This window comes from Mauremys mutica, chromosome 1 (assembly GCF_020497125.1).
Source record: "Mauremys mutica isolate MM-2020 ecotype Southern chromosome 1, ASM2049712v1, whole genome shotgun sequence".
In the NCBI taxonomy this organism is placed as follows: Eukaryota; Metazoa; Chordata; order Testudines; family Geoemydidae; genus Mauremys; species Mauremys mutica.
This window is the reverse complement of record NC_059072.1, coordinates 154,390,762-154,418,516: the sequence shown is the minus strand read 5'-3', so window position 1 is coordinate 154,418,516 and position 27,755 is coordinate 154,390,762. Positions and strand designations below refer to the sequence as shown.

The window sequence follows — 27,755 nt, the reverse complement described above, 5'->3', positions numbered from 1 at the left end:
AGTGTGGCCACATACCAGCGCTGTGATTGGCCTCCAGGGTATAAGGATGTATCCCAGAATGCTTTTATAAATTACTCTCTTTGTTTTGTTATGCAGCCTCTCTTTGTTTTGTTGTGAACGAGCTCCGCGGAGCTCCGTTGCCATTGCTGCTTATCTAAAAAACAAACAGAGCTCCTGTTTGCTGTGATCATCTGTACCTGGCTGTAAACAATCAAATGAGAGGCAGGCAGGGAGCGAATGAAACAGCGGGGAGTTGTGTTGGCTGCAGGCTGTTTGCAATTAAGAGTTAAGACTAAGGGGTCGGAAAAATGTTCTGATTTTTCAAGGCAGGAAGCTAAACACACAGTGTTGGCTCCAAAAATCCACTCTCTCTCTCCCCCCGCTCCCTGTCACACTAGACCCCACTCCACCCCCCTCTTTTGAAAAGCACGTTGCGGCCACTTGAATGCTGGGATAGCTGCCCATAATGCATCACTCCCAACAGCGCTGCTAATGCTGCAAATGTGGCCACACACCAGCGCTGGTAGCTGTGAGTGTGGCCACACACCAGCGCTGCTCCTACACAGCTGGATGACCAGCGCAGCAAACTACCAGCGCTGCAAACTGTAAGTGTAGCCATACCCTCTGACAAGTAATTATAATTCCATTTCTCCATTAGGTGGCAAGCTCCTCCTTATAGGATGAGAGTAATTTGGGATGGAAGAGACCTAGTAAGGGATATCTAGACCAATGCATGACTCACTCCTCTCCAAAGTGTATTCTCCAGGGCTTTGTTTTACCTAGTTTTAATGTTTTAAGCAATGGGTCCTTTACTACATCCCTTGAAAGACTATTGCACAGTCTAGTAGACCTTACATATAAGATGCTTTTTCTTCTTTTCAGCAGAGAAGAGTGACATGCTTGAGAAAAAAAAAATATTTACATCTTCCTCCCTTCTTTACTTATCCTTCAAACTGAATTTAACCTCATCTGAGGCATAGGATAAGTCTACACTGCAAACAGAGGTGTGACTGCAGCATGTGTAGACATGCCCAAACTAGCTTTAATCTAGCTAGTTTAAACAACAAGAGCAGTGAAGCTGAGGGAGGATGGGTGGCAGCACAGGCTAGCAAGTTGAGTACACATCCAGCATCCTGGGGAAGGTTTCTACAGCTAGTGTTGCTGCCCATGCTGCTGTAACTCCACTGCTATTGTTATGTAAACTAGCTGGGGTATGTCGACAGGTGCTGCATTCACACCTCTGACTGTGGTGTAGACATACTCATAGAAGTTGGGTCAAAGTATCAGGGAGGTTGTAACATCAACACAATACATCCTCCTAGCAGATGCCCTGCCCCAACACAGACACAGACACACACAGACACTTCTCACTTTGTGGCAAATTATCATCCAGCAACCCAGAACTGGGGCCTGACCAGGGAGTTAGCCCTTTCCCTAGCTCTCCAACATTCAACAAGTTCCATCCAATGTCCAACAAGTTCCACAGGGACTTGCCACATTAGGTATAAAGTGGAAGAAGGAGACAATGGAAGAATTTAACTATTTCTTCAAACATTTTTAAAGGTTCTGTTGTAGGGGTGTGGGAGATGGGAGGGTATTTAATTCTTTCCTGACCAGTTCACGCTTTCCAGACGGACAGAGGGTGGGGAAGGCGGAAGTGTCAGTTCTTAATCTCTGTGATGTGCTACTGAGCCACTGCTCCACCTGGCCACAGCTTTTCCACTTTATTCCAAAAAGAAGGAAAATGTAGATTGAGTCATTATTGAATCTCGCTTTGCAAGGGGCATTCACAAGAGGAGAAAAGGAAAAACACATTATGGTCCCTGAGGCCCAGCCAGCTAGAATGAGAGGTATAAAACTGTCAGAAGAATTCTGTGCAGGCGCCCCTTAGTGAGAATGTGGATGTATGCACTGGATGGCATTAGTTTCATAGCTGAACAACTAAATAAATTAAAAGAGGAACGATGGACTAGCCTAGAGCGGCATTACCTTGTTTCTACCACAATGGCTCATTAAACCTGCCAAGTCACATGGGTACAGGATGTGGCATTTTATAGCCCAGCTCTTCTTAATTGGAAAGAGGAGGCTGTGGAACAGTTTAAAAGATGTCATGTTTCAGCGGGTTGATGAGGAATCCAGGATTAAATCTGAGGCTCTTTGGGTCTAAATCTGTGTACCACATTGGGAAGATTGAATGCAGCGTATTCCAAGTGACTCTCTCCAAAGCTAAAACCTCAAGTGTAGGGTTGCAGAATAGCCAAAGGGGTTGGTTGCACATGAAATACCTTGTAAAGGATTACCACAGCCCATTCAACAGGCTTAAAGAGTAACCTCTGAGATAATTGGGAAGAAGTTTATGCATCCCCCTGCCTTCATAAAAATGCTACAGCTAAAAAAATTGGGTTTATTTGTAAAGTTTTGTAGAAAAATATTGTTTTCTTTCGCTGTGGCTGTAAAAGTAGCTCAAAGTTCTTAGACATAAGGAACTACCGCAGTGGGCATCCAGCAGGGATTGATGGATGAAAGAGAGAAATAGAAGAGAATGGGCTAATGACTTCATCAATGTTCAAGCACCCTTCATCTAGAAAGATACCAACTAGCTTCACAATTAATAATTATACTCACAATTGCTGTACGTATGTAAAGGGAATACATGAGTTTCTGGTATGGTACAATATGGTGGTTTTATTTTAACATGAATTTGAGGTGACCAAGTTACTTACTACTCAGCAGTAATGTGGCCTTTAAACGTAAGCTCGTATAAAATCTTCAAAACACACATGCACCATACATTCTCTCTATATGGAAAAAGTCTGTGTGTGGGCATGGTAGCCTTCTGGATGAAATGTGCTTGAATTAAATCACCATCATTAGTTTAGGAATATTTGTGAGGATTTTTTAAACAGTATTATTGGTACAGCTGTTCATCTCACTCCTTCTACAATGCCAGGCTGCCATAATACCATGAATTCAAATGTATAGGACTCTTGGGGCACAGCAAACTATAAACTAATAATATTTTTAAATCTCTAATAACTACTTAAAATAGCTTTTCCATACACAACAACATATTGATTGTGAGCAATGTCTGAGGATCTTTCAGGGCTAGAAGGAAGTGCTAATTTGGGGCAGCCAGCACATTTTCTTGGTTTAAACTTTTTTTGTTTAATACAGAGACAAGGTCTCCGTTTTCCTTTGCAACAAGTGTTGACACATTGTGGTGACAGGGATCAGATACACATTCCAAAGTTGGGGACTTCCTCATTCCAATGGTTTAAAGCTCTGGTTTCTAACTTTGCTGAGTCACGAGATACTGGCCCATTATTCTATCACAGGAGTGTGCACATCTAGACTTCGGTCAAGTTTGATTTGGGGGGAAACACCACATCAGAGGGAAAGAAGGAAACAGTTCTCTGGCAGGTTGTTTTAGAACACAATGGTAGGTGCTTGAAGCTGTTCAGATGTTGGAAGATGTCCCAGTGTAGGCGGATTAATGAGCAGAGGGAAGGTGAGGGGTTAAAAGTTAAATATAACCACAATTAGAAAAAAAGCACAAAACAATCAACTTTGAAACACCAAGCTTCTTCGCTACTCACACTTGCTTTAGCACCAGGCTCATGTAGGCCTCCAAAACCCAAACTTTATTAGCAAGGAACAAACCCACATGTCCGGAACACATGGTATGCAGCAGAACTGTTCAGTTGAGCATTCTTGGATCCACGACATTGATTATAGGTAGGACCTCTCTTTTAAAGAAGTGAATAATAAGCAGTATGCTTCTAGTCCATATCCAAATCACTTTAACACTTTAATGTTGATGGGATGGGAGTATATGTTGCTATTAAATACTAGTTGCTAGTTAGCAGCATTTCTATTAAGAAGAATCTTAATGTGTCACCTTAGTATTGCTCCTATTGCACAAACTCACTTATGAACTTTGATGCCAAAATTCCTGTCAAAATTCTCAACACCAGATGGAGCTCTTGACTCCCCTCCCTTCCAAACTCATCTCCCCACACCTGTGTGAGTTGATCAAGCCAAGTGGCAAAGGAGATAGGGTAAAGTGCTTTTGCTAATGGTGCCCAGCTATAAATGCTGGTAGGCTAGGAAGAGAGACTATTTTGTGGAATTTGTTTCTCCTTTGGTCAGCCAGAGCATGCGCCTGTTGACCTTCAGTACATGTACAGTGAAGGGTTTCTCTCTTCTTTCAGTACTTTTGCATGAGTAGACATGATTTTGAGACAGGAAGAAGTCTATGGTTTTGCTCAATAAGTTGTGGGGGGAGGGCGGGTAATATATTTTGTATCATGCCCAGAGATTTTACACATTTGTTAGTGGAAAAATAAATGAAATAATCAAGGCTAGGACTTTCAAAGGCACCTAAAGGAGCTATCATTGGGATTGATCAATGGGCTCATGGTACAAAACAGAGAAAGAAGTGACCCCTTCCCTACTAGGCCTTTAAAGACTTAATATTTCCCCAATTTTGTTCCATATTAAACATGACTTAAATGAATGCTGTATCAGCCTATTTACAGTGCAGATCGTTTTAAGGCTCTTAACTATTTTAACATTTGCTGCTAAAAATCTCAGACAAGGTGTTTCAGCTCTAGAGAGTGTTGAAAAAATTGGGATCGGGGAGGAGGATCCATGGAAAATACTGACAAAAACAAAGATTTTCCACAGAACATTGACTTTTAAAGGAAAACCTGAAAACCAAAGACTTTCAGTCAGAAACTGAAAGCTCCCTTTGAGAAAACTGAAAAGAAGATATTTCATTTTGGATCATGTTGACCAAATCAAAAAAATTCAGGCTGAGGAAATGTCTTATTTCAGGACAGTTCAAAGTTAAAATTGGTCAACGTTTGCTGCTATGGCACTTCATGTTCAGGTGCCTCATGCCCCTATTCTCCCCTAAGGGCCAGGTTCCTTGGCTTGACTACTCTCCCATGATAAACCACAGCCTCCTTTCTTGCTGACCCATCACAGTGCATCAAGGGAATCACATGACTGTGGTGCATCATGGGAGATGTAGTCCATCTGGGGAGACCAGCCCACAGAGCAGAAGGGACATATGAAACAACTGAACTACAACTTCCATGAGATCTGTGGAAGTTCCAAGGATGTGATTTAATGTCAAACCAAGTTGAAATGAAGTGTTTCAATCCAGAAATGTTGAAATGTTTTGTTTCAATCAAAAATCTCAAATCAAAATGTTTTGACAATTCCAAATTGCAAGAGTCTGTTTTCAGCCAAAAGTTTTTGGCTGAAAATTTTCATCAAAAATATCTTTCAATAGAAAATGCAGTTTCTGCATAAATGAAATTTTCCAAAATTTTTGAAGGAATGCTAAAAATGAAATATGTTGTTTTGGATGAGTTTGACCTAAATTTAAATATTTCAGTTTGTTGAGCTGACCCAAAATATTTTGTTTTATTAAACTGTATCTTTCTATGCTGTCACATTGTCTTCTGGGAGTTTTAGTTCAGGTGCCTCATGCTCCCAGAGTCTCCTGTGGGCCAGGATCCCTGGCTGGACTACATCTCCCATGGTGCAATGCAGTATTCGCTGTCTGACCCACTTGGTGCCTCATGGAAAGCACGTGACTGCAGGCACATCAGGGGAAGTGTAGTCCAGCCAGGCACCTTCTTGCCCATAGAAAAGAAGGGGGGCATGAGGAAGTTCAACAGACAAAAATGAAACATTTCAGTTGGGGGAATATCTACGTGTTTTGTTTTGCTCAAAAATGCCACACAACATTCTGCCATCAAAATGTGGTGGAACTTTTCAGTCCATGTAAAATTTCAGTATCTCAACTTTTCATCCACATTTAGGATGAAAATAAATATTGAAATATCCAAAATTCCCATGGTGTCAAGTATCAGAGTGGTAGCCGTGTTAGTCTGGATCTGTAAAAGCAACAAAGAATCCTGTGGCACCTTATAGACTAACAGACGTTTTGCAGCATGAGCTTTCGTGGGTGAATACCCACTTCTTCAGATGCAAGGACACTCCTTGGGACACTCCTGACAATGGCAGTGGAGATGCATGGAGCTGACATCTCCTCATATAAATCACTCATTCCAAGTATAAATCCCAGTATGCACAAACCTGAGGAATGGAACAGAATGTTAGCCCCTTGGTCCCAAAGCCATTACCCCTTCGTGTTTCTTATGCTCAATGGGAATGTGTCTTAATTTAAGCTGTAGGAGATGAAGGAACTGGAATTCATCTTCCAAATTTTCTCAATCTGGGAACATCAGGACATTTGATGAATCCGAAAAGAGATTTCAGCTCACAAATACCTTTCTCTTGTGCATGCTAGTTAAGTGACTCCTACAAACAATTGCAGAAAGAAATTGTGCCATAATCCCAGCCAATACCAGGTTTGAGATTTATAGATGGAAAATATTATATAAGAGCAAGTATTATTATTAAGTTATTCCTGTTACCCCTCCTCTTCTATTTGTGATGGGAGGACATGTACTGCAGTCTGAAAGAATGACAACACAAAGAGTATTGGTGAGCCTCTATTGATGAGGGGACCTCAATTTAGTGATGAGAAAGCCTCAAAAGGTCCCCAAAGTCAGTTTGGTTCTAAGAAGCTTTCAAAGGATGGATATTTCCAAACTTTCCCCAAGCTATCTGATCCTCCTGGAGCCACAAAACAATGGTGAACATCCCACAAGAATAGCCTAAAAGGACCAGACAGAGAAATATTTTAATTGTTTTCCTCAAACCTTCAGAAAGGTTCCATATATGCATTTTTGGAAAAGGGGCAGAGCAGTTCATATTTTAGCCAAACTGGCTCACTCATCTTTTATCATTTCTCTGTCCATGGTGCTGATTTTTTTAACCAACTTAATTGGAATTAAAATGCCAATAGTTTGAAACATACAGCATAAAATTAATGCCCATAGAGCTGGAATTCTCCCTCCCACCTTCAAATCTGAGAACTCGAGAAATGTTAAGGCTAAGCTCAGCTTTCATTTTTGGCTCATATAAAATTTTAACTATTTCCATGAGTGAAAAAGTCTTCAGTTATGGCTGATGGTGTGACAGGATGAACTGCCTTTTTAAAAAAAAATCCCAAATTATTTCTGGTTCCTCCACACTCCCAACTGAAATGCAGCTACTTCTGGGGTGGAAGATAACAGCTGTGAGAAATCCTATGTATGTGCCTGTTAGTACAGGAAGTCAAGAATGTTCCCACCTGAAGCTGGAGGAAGATGTTAAATTGACACAAACCTGAGTTAATTCCACTAGAACTGGGATTAACAGAGCTAGCCTCATGGGATGTTATGGGATCTTTAAAGAACATGAATGGCCGAGGTTTCAATTGTATATCTCATCTGAAAGACAGCACTATGGCCGTTGTCTCAGTATTCCCTCTGAGAGAAGATCAGCATCAATCATATCTTGATCCTGCAGTACATTAATTTCCTTTGGAGGTCTCCTTTCTCAACAGTAACCCGGCTCAGCCCTGGTTAACTTGTGAGATCTGACAAGATCACAGCACAAGGAGGTACAGCTACATAACTTTGACAACTGTTTGCTTCTTCTAACTCATTCATATATTCATTCTTCTTTAAAGAAAGAAAACATATTTAAAACCCAGCCGTAACCATACTAAAAAGTGTATCCACTTTCTGTTTGTTTTTATTGGGCAAGAAGCCAGGAATATCTTACCTGCCTGCTTTAGTGATGATCATCTCTGTCCCAATGTCATGGAATCTTTTCCAGAGGTCAGCACACTGCAGCTCTACCTGGATCTCCTCCATGGATGATGGAGGAGGAGGCTGGGGACCTGAGCCACCAGATGTGAGGTCAGAGTGGGAGCCAAATGAGCAGGATGTTCTCTCAGTCAACACCTCTGTGTCTGACCCAGTACTCTGCTCTGAATCTGAAAAGTAAATTCACCACATAAGACATTTCAGTTCTGCTGCACCAGTGGGGGAAGGAAGGAAAAGAACCAACAGTGAGAACCTCTGGAGAGTGGTGCAATGGGCTTTTATTATATGTTGTTATAGTTTGTTCTGATTTATGAACTGATTTCTGGATCTGTGTTTCCAACATGACATCTAGCATTTTAGTAAAGTTTTAGAAACAGCTGAATAAAATTGCCCACAACATAAAATATAAAACATCATCATGAGGCTGAGAATGAAACACAATGTATAGATTAAAAATAGAAAGGAAAAAAAGATAATTCAACCCACAGTTAAACGGGCTCACTGGAAAACTACGTCCCATTTAATTGCACATCATCCCACACTACTATTGCAGAGTTAGCTATTTTAAAACAAAGTACTTTTTTCCTTTTAATACCCTGGCCATCAAAAATAATGAAGGGTTTTTTGTTTTTGCTTTTTGGCAGCACCACTTTGGAAATGTATTTTATTTGTTCCTATACATAGACGGTGAGTTATATGGGACCGTGGTGCTCATGCTCCACCAATATTCAGGAACGTGGGCCCGGCTCCACCAGTGTTGTGGCTTATATTTTCAGAGCCATCCCATCAATAGGATGAACTAGGGGAACTGTCCCGGGCTCCGCACTTCAGGGGGACACAGGGTCCAGAGCAGTCTGGAGGTTAGCGGGGGGCCTTGCGCCAGCAGCAACTCTGCCCCACCTCTTCCCGCCCCTGCTCTGCCCCTGCCCCGTCCCCACTCCACTCCTTCCCCCAATCCCCCGCCGTGCCTCTTCCTGCCCCTGCTCCTCTCCCACCTCTCCCCCATTCCACCCCTTCCCTCGAGCCCCCGCCCCACCTCTTTCTGGTTTCCGCATCCTCCCCTGACCAAGGCCGGGAGCCGGCAGGGCGGAGCGGAACAGAGCGGGCTGGGGCTGGGTCACTCAATGCTGCCGGCGCCAGGCCTCTTGCTAAATCCCCAGGCTGCTCTGAGCCCCGCATCCCCAGAAGTGCAGGGCCCCGCAAAGCACAGGGCTCAGGGGGGTTGCCCCAGTCCGTTCTATGGATAGGATAGCTCTGCTTGGACCTGTTCTGTGCACCACCAAAAATTATACAAACCTGGCATCTATGCGCCTATAATTTTTGGAACAATGACATTTCCTGGGAAAACAACCATGCAGCTTTTGGTGAGGAAAATGCTATAGGCTACTGAAGGACAAGGAGGAAGGATGGTAAACATGTGGAATCAGTTACTGGGGAAAGCAATTGAAGCAAATGGCATAAAAGGATTTCAAGAGACCCCTAGATCTCTTTGTGGAGAAGGAAGGGAGTAAAGGGGGCTAGATAGAAAGGAAGAGAGCTGGGAATGAGATCAACCAAAAGAAAAGCTGGCATGTTGAGTCAGATGACTATACTGAAAATATCTTTTGTACTAACAAGCAAATGCACAATAATCAGTATAGTACTAGACTACTGGGGTAAATTAAAGTTATGTTTAATAGTGGTGATTCCTTGCGCCAGTATTCACACCATCTTTACATCGAAAGAAATTCATAACATTTTAAAATTAGAGATTGCCTTACAAGTTGGTTTTATGGGAAATTACTTACTAATATTAAAATTAAATAATCAAATGCAATTGATAAATAACATAAACGTACACAGAGACTTTCAGAACAAAGGATTCTAAGGAGATTTGCAAATTTAAAAAAAATTGATATACAAACTATATCCAAGGATGACCTCACCAACCACTCAAATGCAGCCATGTCCATGGGAGAATAAGACAACTGTTTAACGGTGTACAGGAATATTACATACTGTTTAAGACAGGAAATACTGTTCGTAGGGGACATATAGGGAGGGCTAGCATCAGGGCTAGCACCTCTTCCATTGCAAAAAGTGCAATGTAATTTTTAATAATCACAAGTGGTCAGAGTCTCCGATTTACAGTTTATCTGAAAGACATACCAGCAGCAGCAGAGTACATCTGAAGGCAAAAAGCACTGGTTCAGTAAAGATTCAGAGAGAAAAGTGCCACCTACTGAACCACCAACACCACTTCCTGAAGCATATAAGGGTTCTTGGAAAACTCCTAACTGTAATGACATGGGCACAAACTGCTTAGTTCGTATTATCTGATGAATTTACAGTATAAGGTGTCATTCACAAACCTTTTTGCTTCTGTAACAATCCTGAGTGAACCTGGCACTCAACCTCACTCTGAACAATTTTCAGTATAAGTCATCCCTGTGATTTCTCGTTGGACAATCTCTGGCTTTAAGCAGATGCCTAGAGTCAACAGCATATCAGTGAATTGACTGGAACTGTGTGCTACCAAGATCTACAGATCTTGGGCCTGATCCTCCTCTCTCCCATTTTACACTGATGTAACTCCAGTAGAATTACTCCAGTTTGACAATGATGTAAGTGAAAAAAGAATCAGATCCTTTTATTATAACTCACCGTCCAGATGCAAACTGTTAGTCCATGAGGCCTCCAGCAGAGGCCAATATCTTATATGTCAATATCTGACCAACTGTGCAATGTGACACATGGGAAAACCAAATCCTTCCTTACCCCTATGACTATCCCATTTTTGTGCCCTGAAGCATGATCTGTGATTACCCCTAGATTAGACTTCAGAACAGCAAATGCTATTGTTCAGAAAATTACCCTTTTGTTTTGTTTTTTGATTTGGGATATGGGTGAGGAGGTCTCACTGGCATTGCCAATTCTTTGTTCTGTAATCATTGGGACTTACTTAGCATTTTCCTTTATTTTTGCTGAGCCAAGTCCTCCAATGTGGAGTCAACCTTAAAAAAAAGATTGATCCTGTGAAGCGCTGAGCACCTCCTTTGAGATCCAAAGTTCATTCCACTCCTAATGAATTCAAAATGAGTTGCGGGCATTCAGCACCTCAGAGTCAGCTCCACTGATTGATTTCCTACTCTGCATCCTGCAGTACTCCAAAACCATAGCATTCTACCTTTGATATGCACTGGGGTACTGAGGATCAGGGACTTTGCTGTCCCCAAGTGAGTCTGAAAATGTCATAATACATTAAGGGGAATGGCCAACTTGCCCTGCTCTTTTTAGTTTTAGGTCCTAACAGAAAGAACCTGCTGCCTCCAGTCCCAAGGGTTATTCTTTGCCCAGACCAATGGCTGGCAATAGCATAGATCATTTTGGCCCATCTACTTGTTTGTAATGGAATATAGCAGCAACACAGCCTGAGTCACTTCTGACACTTTGATCTTCTGGGCTTGGAACTCTTCTCTTTGAATTCAACAGATTTACTTCTGGTTTACACTGGTGTAACTGTGGGGAAGATGAAGCCCTGTGATTCTGGCTATGGAGGGAGTGGTTCCTGATGCAGAGACGTTTGTGGACATGCTCAATGGTGAGCAATGGCAGGCACCAGTTACTGCTGCTGAGATATTAACAAACAGATTTCCAAGTGAGAGAAGCTTCATATGGCTTCTTCTATCTCCCTCAAGGAAAGACCCCGTCAGAGTCCCCTGGAAGAACTGCTTCATACAAAACTCCAAGTGCCTAATCTGAGATCCAGGGGAGGTGCAGGACACACAGGCAAGTGACTCCCTGTGAAAGACGGAACACTATAGTGACTGGTACCATATGAAGGCTGGCTACCTGCTGCCATACACAGCACTGATGGGCTGGGGGGTGGGAATTCATACTATTTGCTAAGTACATTTGATTCTTAGTGGTTGCAGACCTACTAGGTGGAGTCTCTCCTCCTTCCAGGGCAGGATATAGTCCCTCAGAAAGGACACATCAAAGCTGAGCTCTTCCATTGCTGACATTAGTAAGGGTGGGGATGAAGACAATGGAGGATTCTAATCCTTTCATACTGTATCCTTACCCCTCTCACTTAGGGTGAGCTCAGTTCAGATCTGCCCTCCTTGTTTCTAACAGCCACCAAGGACTTGCACCAGCTGACTTTATGGACTTTTCTCCTTGAACTCCCTCCAGTCAAACATCTATCTCCAGTATGACCCTTCTGTATGGAAGGGTCATCCAGTATGATTCTCTATAGCTCCTGTTGACTGGAACAACATCCTGTACCCCTGTGTTGTTGACTTTCCCGCCTTCTCCAATCTCTTCTAAAAACAACCCTTTTCTCTCTGGCCTGTACCTCATATAGTCTCTTTCCCTCTGCTGTTCTCTGTTGTTTAACTCATCCGTGATATATGTAGTGATGTACCTGGAAGGAAATGTTGACATTCTGTTCTCTGTGCAGAGAAGTCCCTGCCTACCACACGAACATGCTGTCCCTTCAGTCAGCCGGGGCAATTCTCTCTCCCCAGAGAGGTTAGAGAAGGAAAGGAGCATAAAGAGCCCTCAACCTGCTACCCCTCATCACAAAGAGCTTGTAGAACCAGTGAGCTGATCCCATTTCAGATGATGAAGACTGTCTCTGACCTGCATAAGAAGAGCTGGTGCTGTTTGTGTAACTTCTTGCAACAATATTGACAGTTAGGTTCAGAAGGTACCCTGGGCTTTTTTTATATGCATAATAAACATCCCTAGACCTGAAGCAATGACCTTATGTCTATTGGGTGTGGTGTTTATAACAAGTTCTCCTCTTTCTGTTACCCTATTGTATGGATTTTTACTGTAGTGAAAGGCTCTGACCATCACACTGACCACATATCCAGCAGTCTGCTAGCATTGGCCCAGAAGGAAAAGGGAACTCCTGGAATGGTTAACAGTGCCTGTGCCTATCAGCAACACCATGAAGTCACTTTGTGAGCCCTCAGGGATGTTGGTGCTTGGGAAGGCTGGCTGGGACTGGGGGACAAGAGGAAACTATTCTGGTCTGTTTGATGTTATGACTGATATTTTGTTAACTTTACCAATAATCCCCTTTTAGATCTCCTTTTCCTCTTCCCGTCAAATAAATTGAACCTCCTCATGGCTTTCACCGTGGCTTTCACCATATATGCTATTTTTTGTCTACGGGTTCCACAGAGCTTTGTGTGCACTACTGTGAACTGAAACTGTTCTTGGAGGCAGTGTGACACCCAATGTGCACACTTCCCAAAAATGCTACTGAGAGCCACCATAACCTGTTGCCAATGAACTGACTATACAACGAGAAAAGGTTACTACCATCCCAACCACAGAACTCATCTCATTTCAAAGGCAAGCATCTCCTAGTGGACCAACAGTGTTACATGGACATGAAATGGAGGTTTATGGAGGGATATACCTACTGTAACAAACCACTTTTAATGGGGTATTAAATCTGACATTGTCCCTACTGTTTACTTAAAAAAATTAAAGTCTACCTATCTGCCTTCTGAAACAGCAACCCAGTATCTCCTATCCATTTTCCACTATACACGAGCCCAATGTCTTCCCCACCCAGGGGCAGCTCTAGGCAGTGATGAGCTGCCAAAATCTTAACAACGGGTTCCCTATAAAAAGTTCTGATTTAAGGGATGTGCGACAGCATGTATTTTTTGTACCAATAGGGTTACCATACATCCATATTTTCCCAGGAGGTGATTAAGAACCGAAAAACCTGACATGTCCAGGAAAATACAGATGTATTTTAACCCTACCTAAAGTTCTTTTTTAAAAAGATGGAGCTGAACTAGAAATGAGCTCCGTTTCACATGTGTGGGTGGTGATCAGGGACAGTCTCAATTTTTGGGTCTTTTTCTTATATAGGCTCCTATTACCCCTCACCCCCATCCCGATTTTTCACACTTGCTGTCTGGTCACTCTAGGGTGTGCACATGTGTGGGTCCCAGCTGCTCCCTGCCCCCCCCCATTAAAGCACGTGTGCAGGGTTACTGCCCTGGGAACTGCAGGGCACCAGTGGATGTGGGGCTGGCTGCAGATAGGGGCGTGGGGCAGGGCTAGCTGGAGGCAGGGAGTGACACGGGCTGGCTGTGGGCAGGTGATGCAGACGGGCGGGCTGCGGGTGGCTGTGGGCAGGGGGTGGCTGCGGGCGGCTGTGGGCAGAGGCTGGCTGCAGGCAGGGGGTGGCTGTGGCAGGGGCTGCAGGCAGAGGCTGGCTGCGGGCAGAGGGTGGCTGTGGCAAGGGCTGGCTGTGGACAGAGGGCGGCTGTGGGCAGGGGCTGGCTGCGGGTGGCTGTGGGCAGGGGCTGGCTGGGGGCAGGGGCTGCCTGCGGGTGGCTGTGGGCAGGGGGTGGGGCAGAGGGCGGCTGTGGGCAGGGGCAGGCTGCAGGTGGCTGTGGGCAGGGGCTGGCTGCAGGCAGAGGGCGGCTGTGGGCAGGGGCTGGCTGTGGGTGGCTGTGGGCAGGGGCTGGCTGGGGGCAGGGGCTGGCTGCGGGTGGCTGTGGGCAGGGGGTGGGGCAGAGGGCGGCTGTGGGCAGGGGCTGGCTGCGGGTGGCTGCGGGCAGGGGGCTGGCTGCGGGTGGCTGTGGGCAGGGGGTGGGGCAGGGGCTGGCTGGGGGCAGGGGCTGGGGCGGGGGCGGCTGTGGGCAGAGGCTGGCTGGGGCTGGCTGGGGGTGGCTGGGGGCAGGGGCTGGCTGGGGGCAGGGGGTGGGGCAGGGGGCAGCGGGAGGTCCCCAGTCCTGCGGATTCAGCGGCACACCTGTGGGAGGTCCGCCGAAGCCACGGGACCAGCGGACCCTCCACAGGCATGCCGCCGAAGGCAGCCTGCCTGCCGCCCTCCCGGCGACTGGCAGAGCGCCCCCTGCGGCTTGCCGCCCCAGGCAAGCGCTTGGCGTGCTGGTGCCTGGAGCTGCCCCTGTCCCGACCCAGGGCTAAATTCTGCCCCAGTTTCACTGTGCAACTCTTTTGATATTCCAATCCCTTGCGTAGGTGTAAACAAGAGCAGAATTTGGTCCCCTCTCTCCACAGCCCAACAGCACAATGCCACCACCTGCATTATGTGGTGCACAGCAGGGCAGCATCCCCAACCTGCTTTCTGCAGCATAGCCGCATATCCCCACATGCCCTGGAGTCCCACTTTATACAACACAACAGTCTACCATTTTCAAGTGCTTTGTATAACCCAGTTTCCCAATGTTCACCACACAACCTACTTTTTCATAACAGCCAACTTGTGACCACACAGCAACCCAGTGCTGAAGATGAAGCCATATCAGAGCTATGAAAGGTGCTGACTTTTTTCACTAATTTTACACATTGTTTTTCAGCAGGGCTTTATTTGTACTTGGAATACAATGGAAATATTGTGCCTTATATTCATTCATTAAGAAAAAGGACCCGTGGTCATATAAGGTAAATCTTGCATTCAAGTCGTGCAACTCGTGCAATCAAAAAATGCATTACTCTGACGTACCCAAGCATAAACAAAGGAATAGCATGTAGGAGTAGGGGATTTTTACCTCTGTACGTGGCATTGGTGAGACCAGTTCTGGAATACTGTGTCCAGTACTAATGTCCACATTTTAAAAAGAATGTTGGAAAAAATTGGAGAGAGTGTAGAAAGAGTCACAGAAATGGTTCATGGGCTGGAGAAAATGTCTTACAGTGAGAGACTTACAGAGCTCAGTCTGTTTGGCTTATTGAAAAGAAGATTGAGAGGTGACTTGATTACAGAATGTAAGTACCTTCAGGGGCAGAAAATACAGTGAACTAAAGGGCTCTTTCATCTAGCGGAAAAAAGGCATACAAGACCCAAGGGCTGGCAGCAGAAACCAGTTAAATATAAATAAGAAATTAGGCATACATTTTAACAGTGAGAGCGATTAACCATTGGAACAAACTCCAAATGGATCTGGTAGATTTTCCATCTCTTGATGTCTTCAAATTAAGACTGGATGCCTTTCTGGAAGATATGCTTTAGCCACGACACAAGTTACTTGGCTCAGTAAAGGGGTAAGTGGGTGACGTGTAATGGATTATGATATACAGGGGGTCAGACTGGATGATCTAATGGCCTTGCTGGATTTTAAATTATGAATCTATAAATCTTTGTTTTGGGAGCTGCACTTCTGTAACTGAGGGCAGAACTGGTCCACAATGACTGTCTTCAGATCTCCTAATGGGTTCTCCTATTGGTCACTTATTTTGGAGGCATTACTCATTATATTAGGCTTCAAAAATGCCTTACTGTAAAGTACCAAGATACTAAACTACACAATATTAAAAATAAAGAGGAAAAACCTTACATGTGTATTATGCCACTTGTCCAGGAACACTTTACAACTCTTAACACACTCTCTCTCTCTGTCTCTGTTTGTGTATGTATATATACATAGTGTGGATCCCTTCCCACTCCACTGCAATGGAGGTTTCTCTGGGCCAGAATGTGGCAGCTGTTAGGTTTTATTTATTTATTTGCACAGCTTATTTCTATTTGCAAGCTTTGTGAACAACAACATTTTGAGCAACAGGTGGCCATTACTCTCCTTAAAGTACATTTGCTAACAATGAGAATCCATGCCCTAAATAGATCACGCAAAACCCTGCACACATGTAGACAGGGCAAACTTGGGCGAGGTCACATATAGTTATACAGTGTCCCTTGTGGTAGAGACAGAACACAGCTGAAATGAATATAAAGGGAATTCCTTATTCAGGCTGCTAAACACAGACAGACTCTGTGGTTCTCTCTAGATCTCTCACTTTCATATTGACTAATGTCAGCACAGGGGGCCTCCACAAAGTCAATCACATGTAACAGACATGCATAAAAGATACACCTCTACCCTGATATAACGCTGTCCTCGGGAGCCAAAAAATCTTACCGCGTTATAGGTGAAACCACATTATATCAAACTTGCTTTGATCCACCGGAGTGCGCAGCCCCGCCCCCCCCCCGGAGCACTGCTTTACCGCAGTATATCCGAATTCATGTTATAGCGGGTTGCGTTATATTGGGCTAGAGGTGTACCATGTTATTGGGGCCATAAGTACAAAAGGTCACATATCTAGGAAGGCTAAGTACCTGGAGGATATAGCAACCATATAGTGGTAGCTCAACCACATAGACTGCTCCCTAAGTATCCTTCATAGTAGCCAAATGCCACATGCTAAACATAAAATACAACTGGATGATAATTCTACCGCAGTCTGTCACGGTGTACCAGAGTGTCTTACCAGAAAAACGATTTCTCATTCATTCATTCGAATGCATTAACTGTGCTCTCTCAAACCTGAGGTACATTATAAAAAGTGTGCAGTCCCAATTGTAATACATTCATTATTATAAATATGCTTTATATGTATTACACTAGCAGCTACAGGCCCCAGACAATATTGGGCCCATTGTGCTAGCCACTTTAAAGACACACAGGGTCTGGTTTTCATTTACTAATGCCCCTTTACACACTCTGGCAGCAGAAAGGGGCCTCAAAATCATTTCCTTCCACTTCGAGATCTTTTACACAGCCTGAGCAGAGTAAAGGAGCTTCAACATAAATGAGAATTAGGTCCATAGTGACAGACTTTACAAGCTAAATAGAGCAGACAGACAAAAAGTGGGAGAAAGGTAAGTATTATTATCATCCCATTTTACGGATGGGGACTGAGGCACAGGCAGATTAAATGGCTTGCCCAAAGTCATCCATCAAATTTATGACAGAGTCAGTATTTCAATCCAGAGCTCATGAGCCTTGGTCTAGTGCCATAACCACAAGGATATCCTTTTTCCCTTCAGTAAGTTTTAGAAGTGTGCTTAATGAGGGTTATACCCATCAGTAAGGATACTGAAATGCTCTAAAGCGCATCGTTATGTTAATCGATAATAGAAAAAGAAGAATGTTTGACAAATGGAGTGTTACATAGAGCCATCTCAGAAATATTAATAAGAGAATCTAAAAGTGAAAACGCAAAAAATAAACAACAGTCACTCTAGTTCAAAATGTGGGTCTCACATCCACTGGACTGCATGTTGCCAGGCTCCATTACTTCCTCCGTGGTTTATTCCACACAAGACTCAATAAAGGAACAAGGGTCCCAGAGAAGTAAAAAATATGTGCCTGATTCACCGGTACACTTCATCTGTTTGGCACTGCTTCAGAAATGCAAAGTTGTTGTACATCTATCCTAACCCACCAGTTGAATTGGATTTACTACTCCTCTGAATTGGTAGAACAGTGCAAAGCAGTTGGAGTTTACCAGTGTATTTGGCCTTATATGTTTGTCTCAAAAAGCTAACTCTTGCTTCATCCAGGAATATGAGTATATATTCACAGTCTAAAACTTTAAAGTGGCTCTTTATTTCCTAATCAGTCCTCTTCTTCGATAGCGTTGAGGTCCCACCTAGCAGTGTGGAGGTAAAGGAAGCTTTTACATTTTGAAGATTACAGTTTGGGGCCAGATTTTCGAGAGAGCTCAGCTCCCATTTAGAGCTGCTCCGGTTGAGAATGGGAACAGCTGAATGCTGAGCTCTTCTGAAAATGTAACCATTGGAATCTTCCTTGCAAAGCACATTACATATGTGTGAAGCAAGGGACCAGGACTGTTGTATGTGATGTTTCAGAACAGGGTTTATTTGCAGGGTTTAGTCCCATAAACCAGTCAATCTGGACCTTACCCAAGATTATCTGTCACAGTCAAGAAATTCAGCCATTCCATCAATCTGATATTAAACAAGAGCCTATTATATCAACACTATTATCTCTGGATTTATGTATCTTGCTCTCTTTTATAGTCTCCTTTATCTGCATATCCTGGTACTCCACAACTGCCCCCAGTATTAGATTGCAGGGCAACTAATCCTGGTGAATTAAAAAATTTCAATCCTTCCAGCTGCTGAGCACCCTCAACTTCCACTGAAGAAAATGGGGCTGAGGATATTCAATATCTGAATAGACTGGACCACTAGTGAGCAAAGTGCAAGTAAACTTCTAGAATGGAAGAAGTCAGGAGAATCTTAAAAGTCACTGAGACATATTCTCAGCTAGTGTAAATTGGCATTGATCCACTGACTCTTAAGGACAAGAAATGATGAAATTGGCTTATAAAGACACTTCAAATATCTGAGGTTTAAAAAGCCTGTACCTGAAATGGAAAAGGAGGCGGGAACCAGATAAGAATATAACAAATCAGTTAACACTGCACAAAAAAAGAAAAGAGCAACATCCACCACCAAATGCAGAACAAAAGAGAGGCTATGGGTTTTTACAAATATAAAAAGTACTAGGAGAAAGTGGCCCATAAAAAAAGATGAGGAGGGTATGAAATTAGTGACCTCTTTAACCTGATCAAGATACTCGGCTGTACAGACAACAAAGAATTTGTTCTACCAACATCCAAGAGTCTATGTAAAATTAAAGAGTGGAAACACACTTGAAAGGTAAGGAAAACTAAAAAGAAGACCAGGTAGTGGATACATCATATGGTGTAGCTCATATATAGAATGATTATACTTATAGATAAAATCACACAACAAATATTTACAGATTGGTCTGAACCAAAATTGTGGATCTCAATAACTGCAAAGTGTGCAGTTTTAAACCAGATCCAAGCTTTATGGCTGACCCTTCCTAATCACAGCCTCTGTGGCAGTTTGTTTCTGGATTCTTCAGCTTGCACTTATCTCTATCAGCAAAAGCAAAAATTGGTGAAGAAAGGAAAAACAATAATCTCACTGTCACAAACTGCCCATAGGAATAATGCTAGAAATGTATGATACTCGCCCTGAGATTAAAATTCTTGAGATTAGCCATAGCCAAACTGAAGCTACTGTCCATCAAACAAATTATTTCAACTCAGACAAATCAAAGATTGTCATTTTAAATCTTTATGAATCCCAATTCACAGAAATGTGGTGGTTTATAAACTCCAAACAAGGGGCATTACATATGTCTCCCTATACCATCACTTTTTGCTGTGGCTATGACCCAGAAGTATTAGGAAGCCAGTCACTATAATGAGGAATGTCTAATCCTTTCTTGAGTCCTGCTAAGCTCTTGGCCTCAAAGACCAATGAGCTCCACAATGTAATTACACAATGGGGAAAAGAAGTATTTCCTTTTTTCAGTTTTAAATCTGTTTAAATGTTCCTTTTAGTTCAATTGAATGTCCTCTTGTTCCTGTATTATGAGAATACATTAATATAAGCATCTGTTCCCTTCTCAGTAGTCTTCATTATTTTAGATACCTCTACCATATCCCTTTTATATGGGATAAACTCACTAATCTGAATAAAACCTGGCTTGAAATTTTCCATTTTAATTATTTTCTGGAAAAAAAATAAAGTTTCCACAAAAATCAAAAGTTTGGGTGAGAAATTCCCCCCCCCCCATTCAATTTTTTGTCAGGAAAGCTGAAATTAAATATTTTGTTTTGGGTTGATTCAACCTGAATTGGAATATTTTGTTTTGATGAACTGACCCAAAACTTTTAGTTTCGAATAAGTTCAGCAAAATATTAAACTGCATTTCCCTATCAGCACACTGCCTTATGGGAATTGTAGTTTCGACTCCCATTTGTCCCTATGCACTTGGGTCCCATAATGCAGTGCTATCTTCTGACTAAGCTGCATGGTGTATCATGGGAGATATAGTCTGGCCAGGGAGCCTGGCCCAGGCTCCTGAACTACAACTCCTATGAGGCAATGTGCCACAACAAGAAAATGCAGTTTAACAACTGGTAACAAACAATTCAGATCAATTCAACAAACCAAAACAAAATGTTTCAATTTCAGAATGTCAAAATGTTTCATTTCTCTCAAAATTGCAATGTTTATTTTGGCATTTCTGAACTGATTTTTTTTATTTCCATTCTGTGAAAATTTTCAAAATTTCAACTTTTCATCTTGATTAGGGATGCAAACATGTTGAAATGTCAGAATTTCCCATGGGATGGAAATTCTGAATTTCTCTCACATCTAATTCCAGTCCTTTTAGTCTCTCTTCAGATGGAAGCTATCCATTCCTCTAATCAGTTTTATCATCTGCCTCTGAGCCCCTTTCATTTAAAAAAAAATTGGATTCCTGGAACTGTACTCAACATTCAAGAAGAGTGTGTACCATTGATATATATAATGGAATTATATTTTCATTAGCATTTTCTATTCCATTTCCTTATGCAATTTAACTTTTTGTTTGTTTTTTAACCTCTTTTTTGCACACTAAGCAGATGTTTTTATTGAACTGTCTATAACCATCCTCAGGTATTTTTTCCTGAGTGGCAAATGTATTGCTTTCTTCAGCCACTTGTATAGATTAATGCCTTGTATCTAAACTGGATCATTTGTAGTACTAGTGTCTGGACATGTAATAAGGTATCTATGGTTGAATGAGACAAGCCCACCAGAAAAATCTGTATGAAACGGAGATTTCCTTTTTAACCTCTAGCCCCCAAGGACCACACAAAACTTTTTTTTAAACAAAGCCTGCATTACTGTGTGAGACAGAACAGTGTCACAAGCTAAAGGGGATATTAATGAATATAAATCAGAAGCTAGGAATTGTAAAAAATTGATAAAGGAAGCAAAAGGATAAAAGGAAAAACATATGTCCAGTATCATTAAGGACAATAAAAGAGTTTTTAAAAGTATATTAAGAAAAAAAAAAGAAACCTAACATAGTACTGGTCCATTACTAGATGGAAATGGTAGAATTATCAATAATCATGCAGAAAAGGCAGACATGTTCAATAAATATTTCTGTTTTATATCTGGAGAAAAGCCAGATGATGTAATCATATCATATGATAATGATGATACTCTTTACATTCCAATAGTAACTCATGAGGCTGTGAAACAGCAGCTAATAAAGTTAAAAAGTTTTATATCAGCATGTCTGGATAACTTACATCCAAGAGTTTTAAAAGAGTTGATTGAGGATCATTAATGCTGATTTTCAATAGGTCTTGGAACACTGGAGAAGTTCCAGAAGACAGGAAGAAAGCTAATGTTCTACCAATATTTAAAAAAAGAGTGAACAGGATGACCTGGATAATAATAAGTTTGTGAGATTGACATCAATCCAAGGCAGAAAATGAAGTGGTTCACACAGGACTCATTTAATAAAGAATTAAAGGAGGGTAATGCAATTAATGTTAATCAACAGGAGGTTATGGAAAACAGATCCTGTCAATCTAACTCGGTATCATTATTTTATTAAATTACAAGTTTGATTGAAAAACATAATAATGTTGATGTAATAGACAGACTTCTATAAGGCATTTGACTTGGTAAAACACAAAATTTGATTAAAAAACTAGAAAGATATCAAATTACCAAGGCACACATAACATGGATTAAAAGCTGGCTAACTGATAGGTCTCAACATGTAATTGTAAATGGACAATCATCATCAAATGGGTGGAGCAGAGAGAGAGAAGGGAGAAGAGAATACTGGCAGCCTACACTGTGAGTTTGTCTTATTTTGTTTTGTCTGAATTAACCAAACACTGCCCTGGAAGAAGGACCTGAAAGACTCTGAGTGTGGCAGAGAGTCGTTCCTGGGAAAGTTAGGAGTGTGGGGGCAAGTGATGGGGAAACTGAGGCAGGGGCTAATCTGAACCAGACCAGGTAAGGCAGCTCTCCTACAGGGTGTAGGAAGCCAAGCCCCCTTACTACCTTGAGCTGACTACCTTCACTCATGGTGCAGGAGGGGAAACAGGCTCGGTAGAACCACTACGTTCCCCTTTAAGTGGGTGGAGAAGTAGGAAAAGTGGCTCCTTGGCTTCCTCCCTGCTCCCTACATGCCAGGCAGCATAGCTGAGTCAGCACCTGACAGATACATGCTGCACTGAGTCTATACCTATTTATTCCCTCCCCTGAGCAGCAGGGAGCCAGCAAGGAGTGCTTGACGCAGTATGTCATGACCTACCTCCTGGGTTACTCCAGGGACAGCACAACAACACATTACCCCATGCTCAGAGCAGATTGTTAACTCACACTAGCCTATAGTAGGAACAGTCCTTCTCTAGTTAGGCCTGGAGAGAGGGGAGCTGGAATATTGTGTTCAGCTGGGGCACTTCAGTAGCTGAAATATGTAGGAGAAACCTGGAAGGAGTTCAGACTAGAGGAAAAAATTCTTTAAGAGCTAGACGGATTGATTTATGGGAAAAGATTTTAGAACTATATACATATAGTGATGCACAGGTGCACAAGATAACCATATATAGCTATTTAAAGAGCATAAGCATTAAAGAGGGAAGCTAAGGCCAAGACTTTTTTTAAAATGTGTGCTTAAAGGTAGGCTCCTAAATGCATATTTAAACAATGAAATAAGTGATCTGATTTTCCAAAGTGCTAAGCACCCAGAGCCCCTATAGATTTCAATGGAGTAACACCATCATACAGCTGATATAACAGGCTGGTGAACCAGTCTCAGTGAGCATTTTCTTTTTCTTTAACAGAAAACCTCATTGCTGCACTGATGGTTATTTGTGGCTTGGCTTTCTCTCTCTTGCATTACAAGCTATTTTCGGTTCAAGTTTCCAAAGCAGCATCCTTACACAGTGTGCCAGTCACGATCCCAGACAGCCGTACACCCACATGGAATCACGCATAGATTCCATCAGCCAGCTCCTCAGCTGGTGTCATTCTGTTGATTTTGACTGACCTACCCTGACTCGCACCAGCTGAAGATTTGGCCCGTAGACAAACTCACATACAGTTGTCCCCTATCTATGTACATTACTAGTCAAACAGGAGGAGCACCCACATTCATACACACGTTTTCAAACATCCTTGCAACCACAAGCTGAACCAAATGAACCTGCAAGCTCCATTCATATTTACAGACTCACACATTCCAATCACACAGGCACTGAAGATGTCCCTAAACCCTTTCCCTTCATTGAAAGAAATCTTTGTTCTTGTCCTGACATTCAGTGTCACACACAGAGAAATCCATTCAAACACCTATGTTCTATCCAGCATTTAGGTCGGTGTAACTTACATCACTCAGGGGGGTGGCTTACTCACACTCCTGAGCGACATAACTTATACCAACCTATTTGTACATAGTCAATCAATCTGGCAGTGTTAAAGTTGTGAAAGTGGCACATTATTAAGGACCTAATCCCATAGCTGTTGAAGTCAATGTATTACATGCTATTGACTTACGGGGGGGGCTGGCGTAGGCACTTTTAGGATCCAAGCTATTTCACACAAATGGACATACATTTTCTATATACATGCACAGCTGTCCATTTTCAAACATTCAGAACTAGGCTATTTCACAACCCATTTTTTTAAACTTTGACAAGCATGTGCTGCACATGGAGAACTGGAATCATGACAGACTTCGAGGTTCCAGTTTAGCTGTTTTTGTACCATCTTCACCCCACTGAAAAAGTCATTTTATTTATGACAATGGGAAAAGTACTTTTGTTCCATTCTATCATAACTCAAAGACATAATAATGTTCAAACATTTCAAAAACATTCCTTTTGGGATAGAGACCAAGCATGACAATTTTCAGATTAAAAGGTAAACACGTAGGAATCATATGAGTATCTCAAAACATGGTTATAACAGGAACTCTATTTCAGTCTTAATTATAGCAAAGTACCCACTTATTCCATGATTTCTTGCCACAGATATTACTGAGGAATCTCCCTTGCCATGAGTTTCTGCTTTAGTATCTAGGTTTTAAGTTGCAAAAAAACCTTCAGAACGTGAACTGAGAAAACCAATGTAATGTTGACTTCCTGAGACTACAGACAGCCTGAAACATTAGTTCTGAGAGAAATGAACTGCCCCACTTATCTCAGTGGGGAGTTAACTCTGCAATCTAAAGATGACAATTTCAGTGGCAACATAGTTAACCATTTCACTGTTGATCATTTTAGCAGGCACAGATCATATATTTATCTCACAATCCCTAAATGTCTTCCATACTTTCCTATGTGCCAAACCCCACATTTCCCCTCTACTCAGCTGCCAAAACCTACAGCTTACCTACTGACAAATTCTATGATTCATAGATTCCAAGGCCAGGAGGGACCACTGTGATAATCTGGTCTGATCTCCTGTATAACACAGGCCACAGAATTCCCCAAAATAATTCCTACAGCAGATCTTTTAGAAAAACATCGAAACTTGATTTAAAAATTGTCAGTGGTGGGGAATCCACCACAATCCTTAGTAAATTGTTCCAATGGTTAATTACTCTCACCGTTAAAAATTTACAACTTATTTCTACACCAATGCAGTTATGTGTCATCAGTACAAAAATCTGTGGCATAAGAAAACTGAAAATAGAAGAAAGCGTAAAATAAATGGAATGTAATATCAAAATAATTCTCGCCATGGCTACTGCACTCACAGAATTATTCATTTTTATACTTAAATCAATAAAAATCTCCACTTTTTAATTTAAGGGAAGGTGCCACAAAAATTTCCTGTCTGCCAAAGAAATCAGGAAGCCATGTCACAGAGTTTAGATCCAGCTTGCTGCAAAGTACAATGAATTGACTATGGGTCTGATCCTGAGCCCACGGACAGAAAGATTCCCATTGAGATCAATGGATTTTGGATCAGGTCACGTAACAGGCACTACCTGTGCCAGTGATGATTTAGTACAGGAAATATACAATTTGTGGATACACAGATGTTCCACCTCATCCATCCCAGACACTGCAACAGATTAATCTTTCTAGACAATCAGAATGCCTGACAAAACAGCATGAAGGCAAAATATAGTCAAGTATTGGTGCATATTCCAGGGTTGTTGTGTGGATTGGGGCCAAAGGCCAAGTGCACCAATAGCCAGCTAAGGCACCCCTTACTGGCATTTGGATTAAACTAAGGAGACATGCTCAATTTAATAGTAATTAATTTAGCTCTTGAAACTGGATATTTGGACCTCTTCTTCCTCTTCCCATCCTCCATTATCCCAGCTACCCTGTCAACTACAATTTGTAGCTCAAAAGCCGTTTCAGTCCTTCCTTTCTAATAGTGTAAAGTGGCCAGAGGTCTGTACTGATCTGATAGAAAAGCGGCCAGCCCTCACTTCACGGTGGTCAAAAAACAGGTTCAAAATGTCAGTGCTCCTCTTTTCTCCCTGGCTTTCCACTTTCCCTCTGACCACCCGCCTGCTACCCTTCCATTTCCTCTTGTTCAATCAGTCAGTGAAAGGCATCCCAGCCATTTCTGTAGGGCGGCTGAGCCCCACAGCCAGGCTGCAGGGGGAACGCAGTAATTTCCCTTCGAAATCCCATCGTGAACTTCCACAGTGGTGCTTCAAAGGGAATCTGTTACTCCCCCTCCCAGCCCATCTGCAGAGCTCAGCAGGGTCTGAGAAGCAGCTGGATTGCTTTTCAGGGAAGCTTATTGTGGAAGACTGGTGGTGTGGGGGAGAGACAAAGAGAAGGAAGGGAAGAGAAGGGAGGAAAACAAGAAGAAAGCAGAGGTTAAGTAAAGGTGCGGACGGGCTGGGAGAGGAAGGAGCTAGGAGTGTGAAGGGTTTACAGGCATGGGCTTCTTTTACTCCTAAAGGCTGTAATATTTACCCAGAAGACAGTCCCTTTAGCAAGAGCTATGTGTACTCTGTGGCCCAAAGGAACCAAATTCTACTGAAACAGCCCCATAAATTTCACTATAACATTAATCTATCCCACTGCCATGCACTACCCTCCATTCCCATCTCACCACCATCATACGAAGCTATGGCATTTCGTTGAAAATACTCATTAATATGAAATATGTTGATAAACAGATTTTTTAAATGAAGATTAATCTCCGGGATTTACATAGTAACGTGTGGGGCTCACAATCTGTAATGTATGACCCGTACAGCACCCCGCTGAAGTAGGACAGTGCTATTACCCCAGGACAGTACTAGGAGCCACATTTGGCAGATGGGGATTTGGGGCAGTGAGAGCCTAAAGCCCAGATCTACAAAGAGACTTAGGTGCCTAAAACCCAGATTTAGGCACCATCGTGAGCCACAAAAATCATCGCTTAGCTGCCACCAAGCCCTGTAGGTGCCTAAACTCACTTGTCACCCAAATTTTTGCTGTAAAAGTCCCCTAGGTGCCTATGTTTCTGCTTCTGAGCATGCCCACAGCTGCCTCAGGCAGGCTCCAGATGCCTAGCTCACACCTAAACCCCAGCACAATCCACAAACCGGAGGAAGGCGGGCACTTATTTCATTTGCAGAGCCTGATCCAGTAGGCATGCTCAGAGCATGCCCAACAGCTCCACACAAAACAGCTGAGGGAGTAGATGGTCTCCCTTCCAACCTTTAGCCCAGTGCTTATGCTACCATGTGGGAAACTCTACTTCAACTCCCACCCGCCTGTGAGAAGGGATTTGAACAGGAGTTTCCCACCTCTCACATGAGTGCCCCAACCACTGGGCTATAGATCCAAACTCACTCTGGCTCACTCAATATTTAATTATTTATTTAAAGTGGAACAGATTCAACAGGAGAGTGAGAAAGACCCACAGAATATCTCTGAGTCCAGTGGTTAGGGCTTATCTTCTCTAGAGATTTTTTACCTCAAGTTAACTGATTGCCAATTTATTCAAAGTAGTTAACACCACTGCAAAGGTCAAGACACTAGGAATCAGCCTAGAGCAAGGGTAGTCAATAGGCGGACCGCAGGCCAAATCCAGAACACCAGAAGTTTTTGAACGGACTGTGAAATCTTTTTATTTACTTATTATTATCATTATTGTTCTTTTTTAAATTATTTTCTCTGGAGTCTGGAGGTTGACTATACCTTGGCCAAAAAATAACTGATGACCTCTGGCCTAGAGTAACCTACAAACGCTTGTAGCCTTGAACAAAGGGGTCTCAACTTTCCAGACTTGCCTTTGAAAAAACGTTGGCTACTCTGAGGTCAGAAATGGAAGTGAAGCACATATGTGAGCAAAAGAGCTACATGGTCAATGCACCATGCAGCGCTCCACTACTGCAAGTGACAACATGCAGTGCACCCCCCACCTTCCTGCCCCACACA

General features: G+C 42.6%; 1 protein-coding gene across 2 annotated transcripts in view; it reads right to left on the bottom strand.

Annotated features, from left to right (window-relative positions):
* Positions 1 to 27,755, bottom strand: part of TBX15 (T-box transcription factor 15) — a 140,326-nt gene that overhangs the window by 49,302 nt on the left and 63,269 nt on the right. Inside the window, exons 3-4 of one of the 2 annotated variants that reach the window (XM_044983970.1) lie at positions 18,338 to 18,342; positions 7,690 to 7,903 (exon numbers count right to left, since the gene is read on the bottom strand). In XM_044983970.1, the coding sequence (XP_044839905.1) occupies positions 7,690 to 7,903; positions 18,338 to 18,342 (219 nt within the window). The remainder of the gene's footprint in view (positions 1 to 7,689; positions 7,904 to 18,337; positions 18,343 to 27,755) is intronic. The other variant, XM_044983963.1, reaches the window with a different exon arrangement.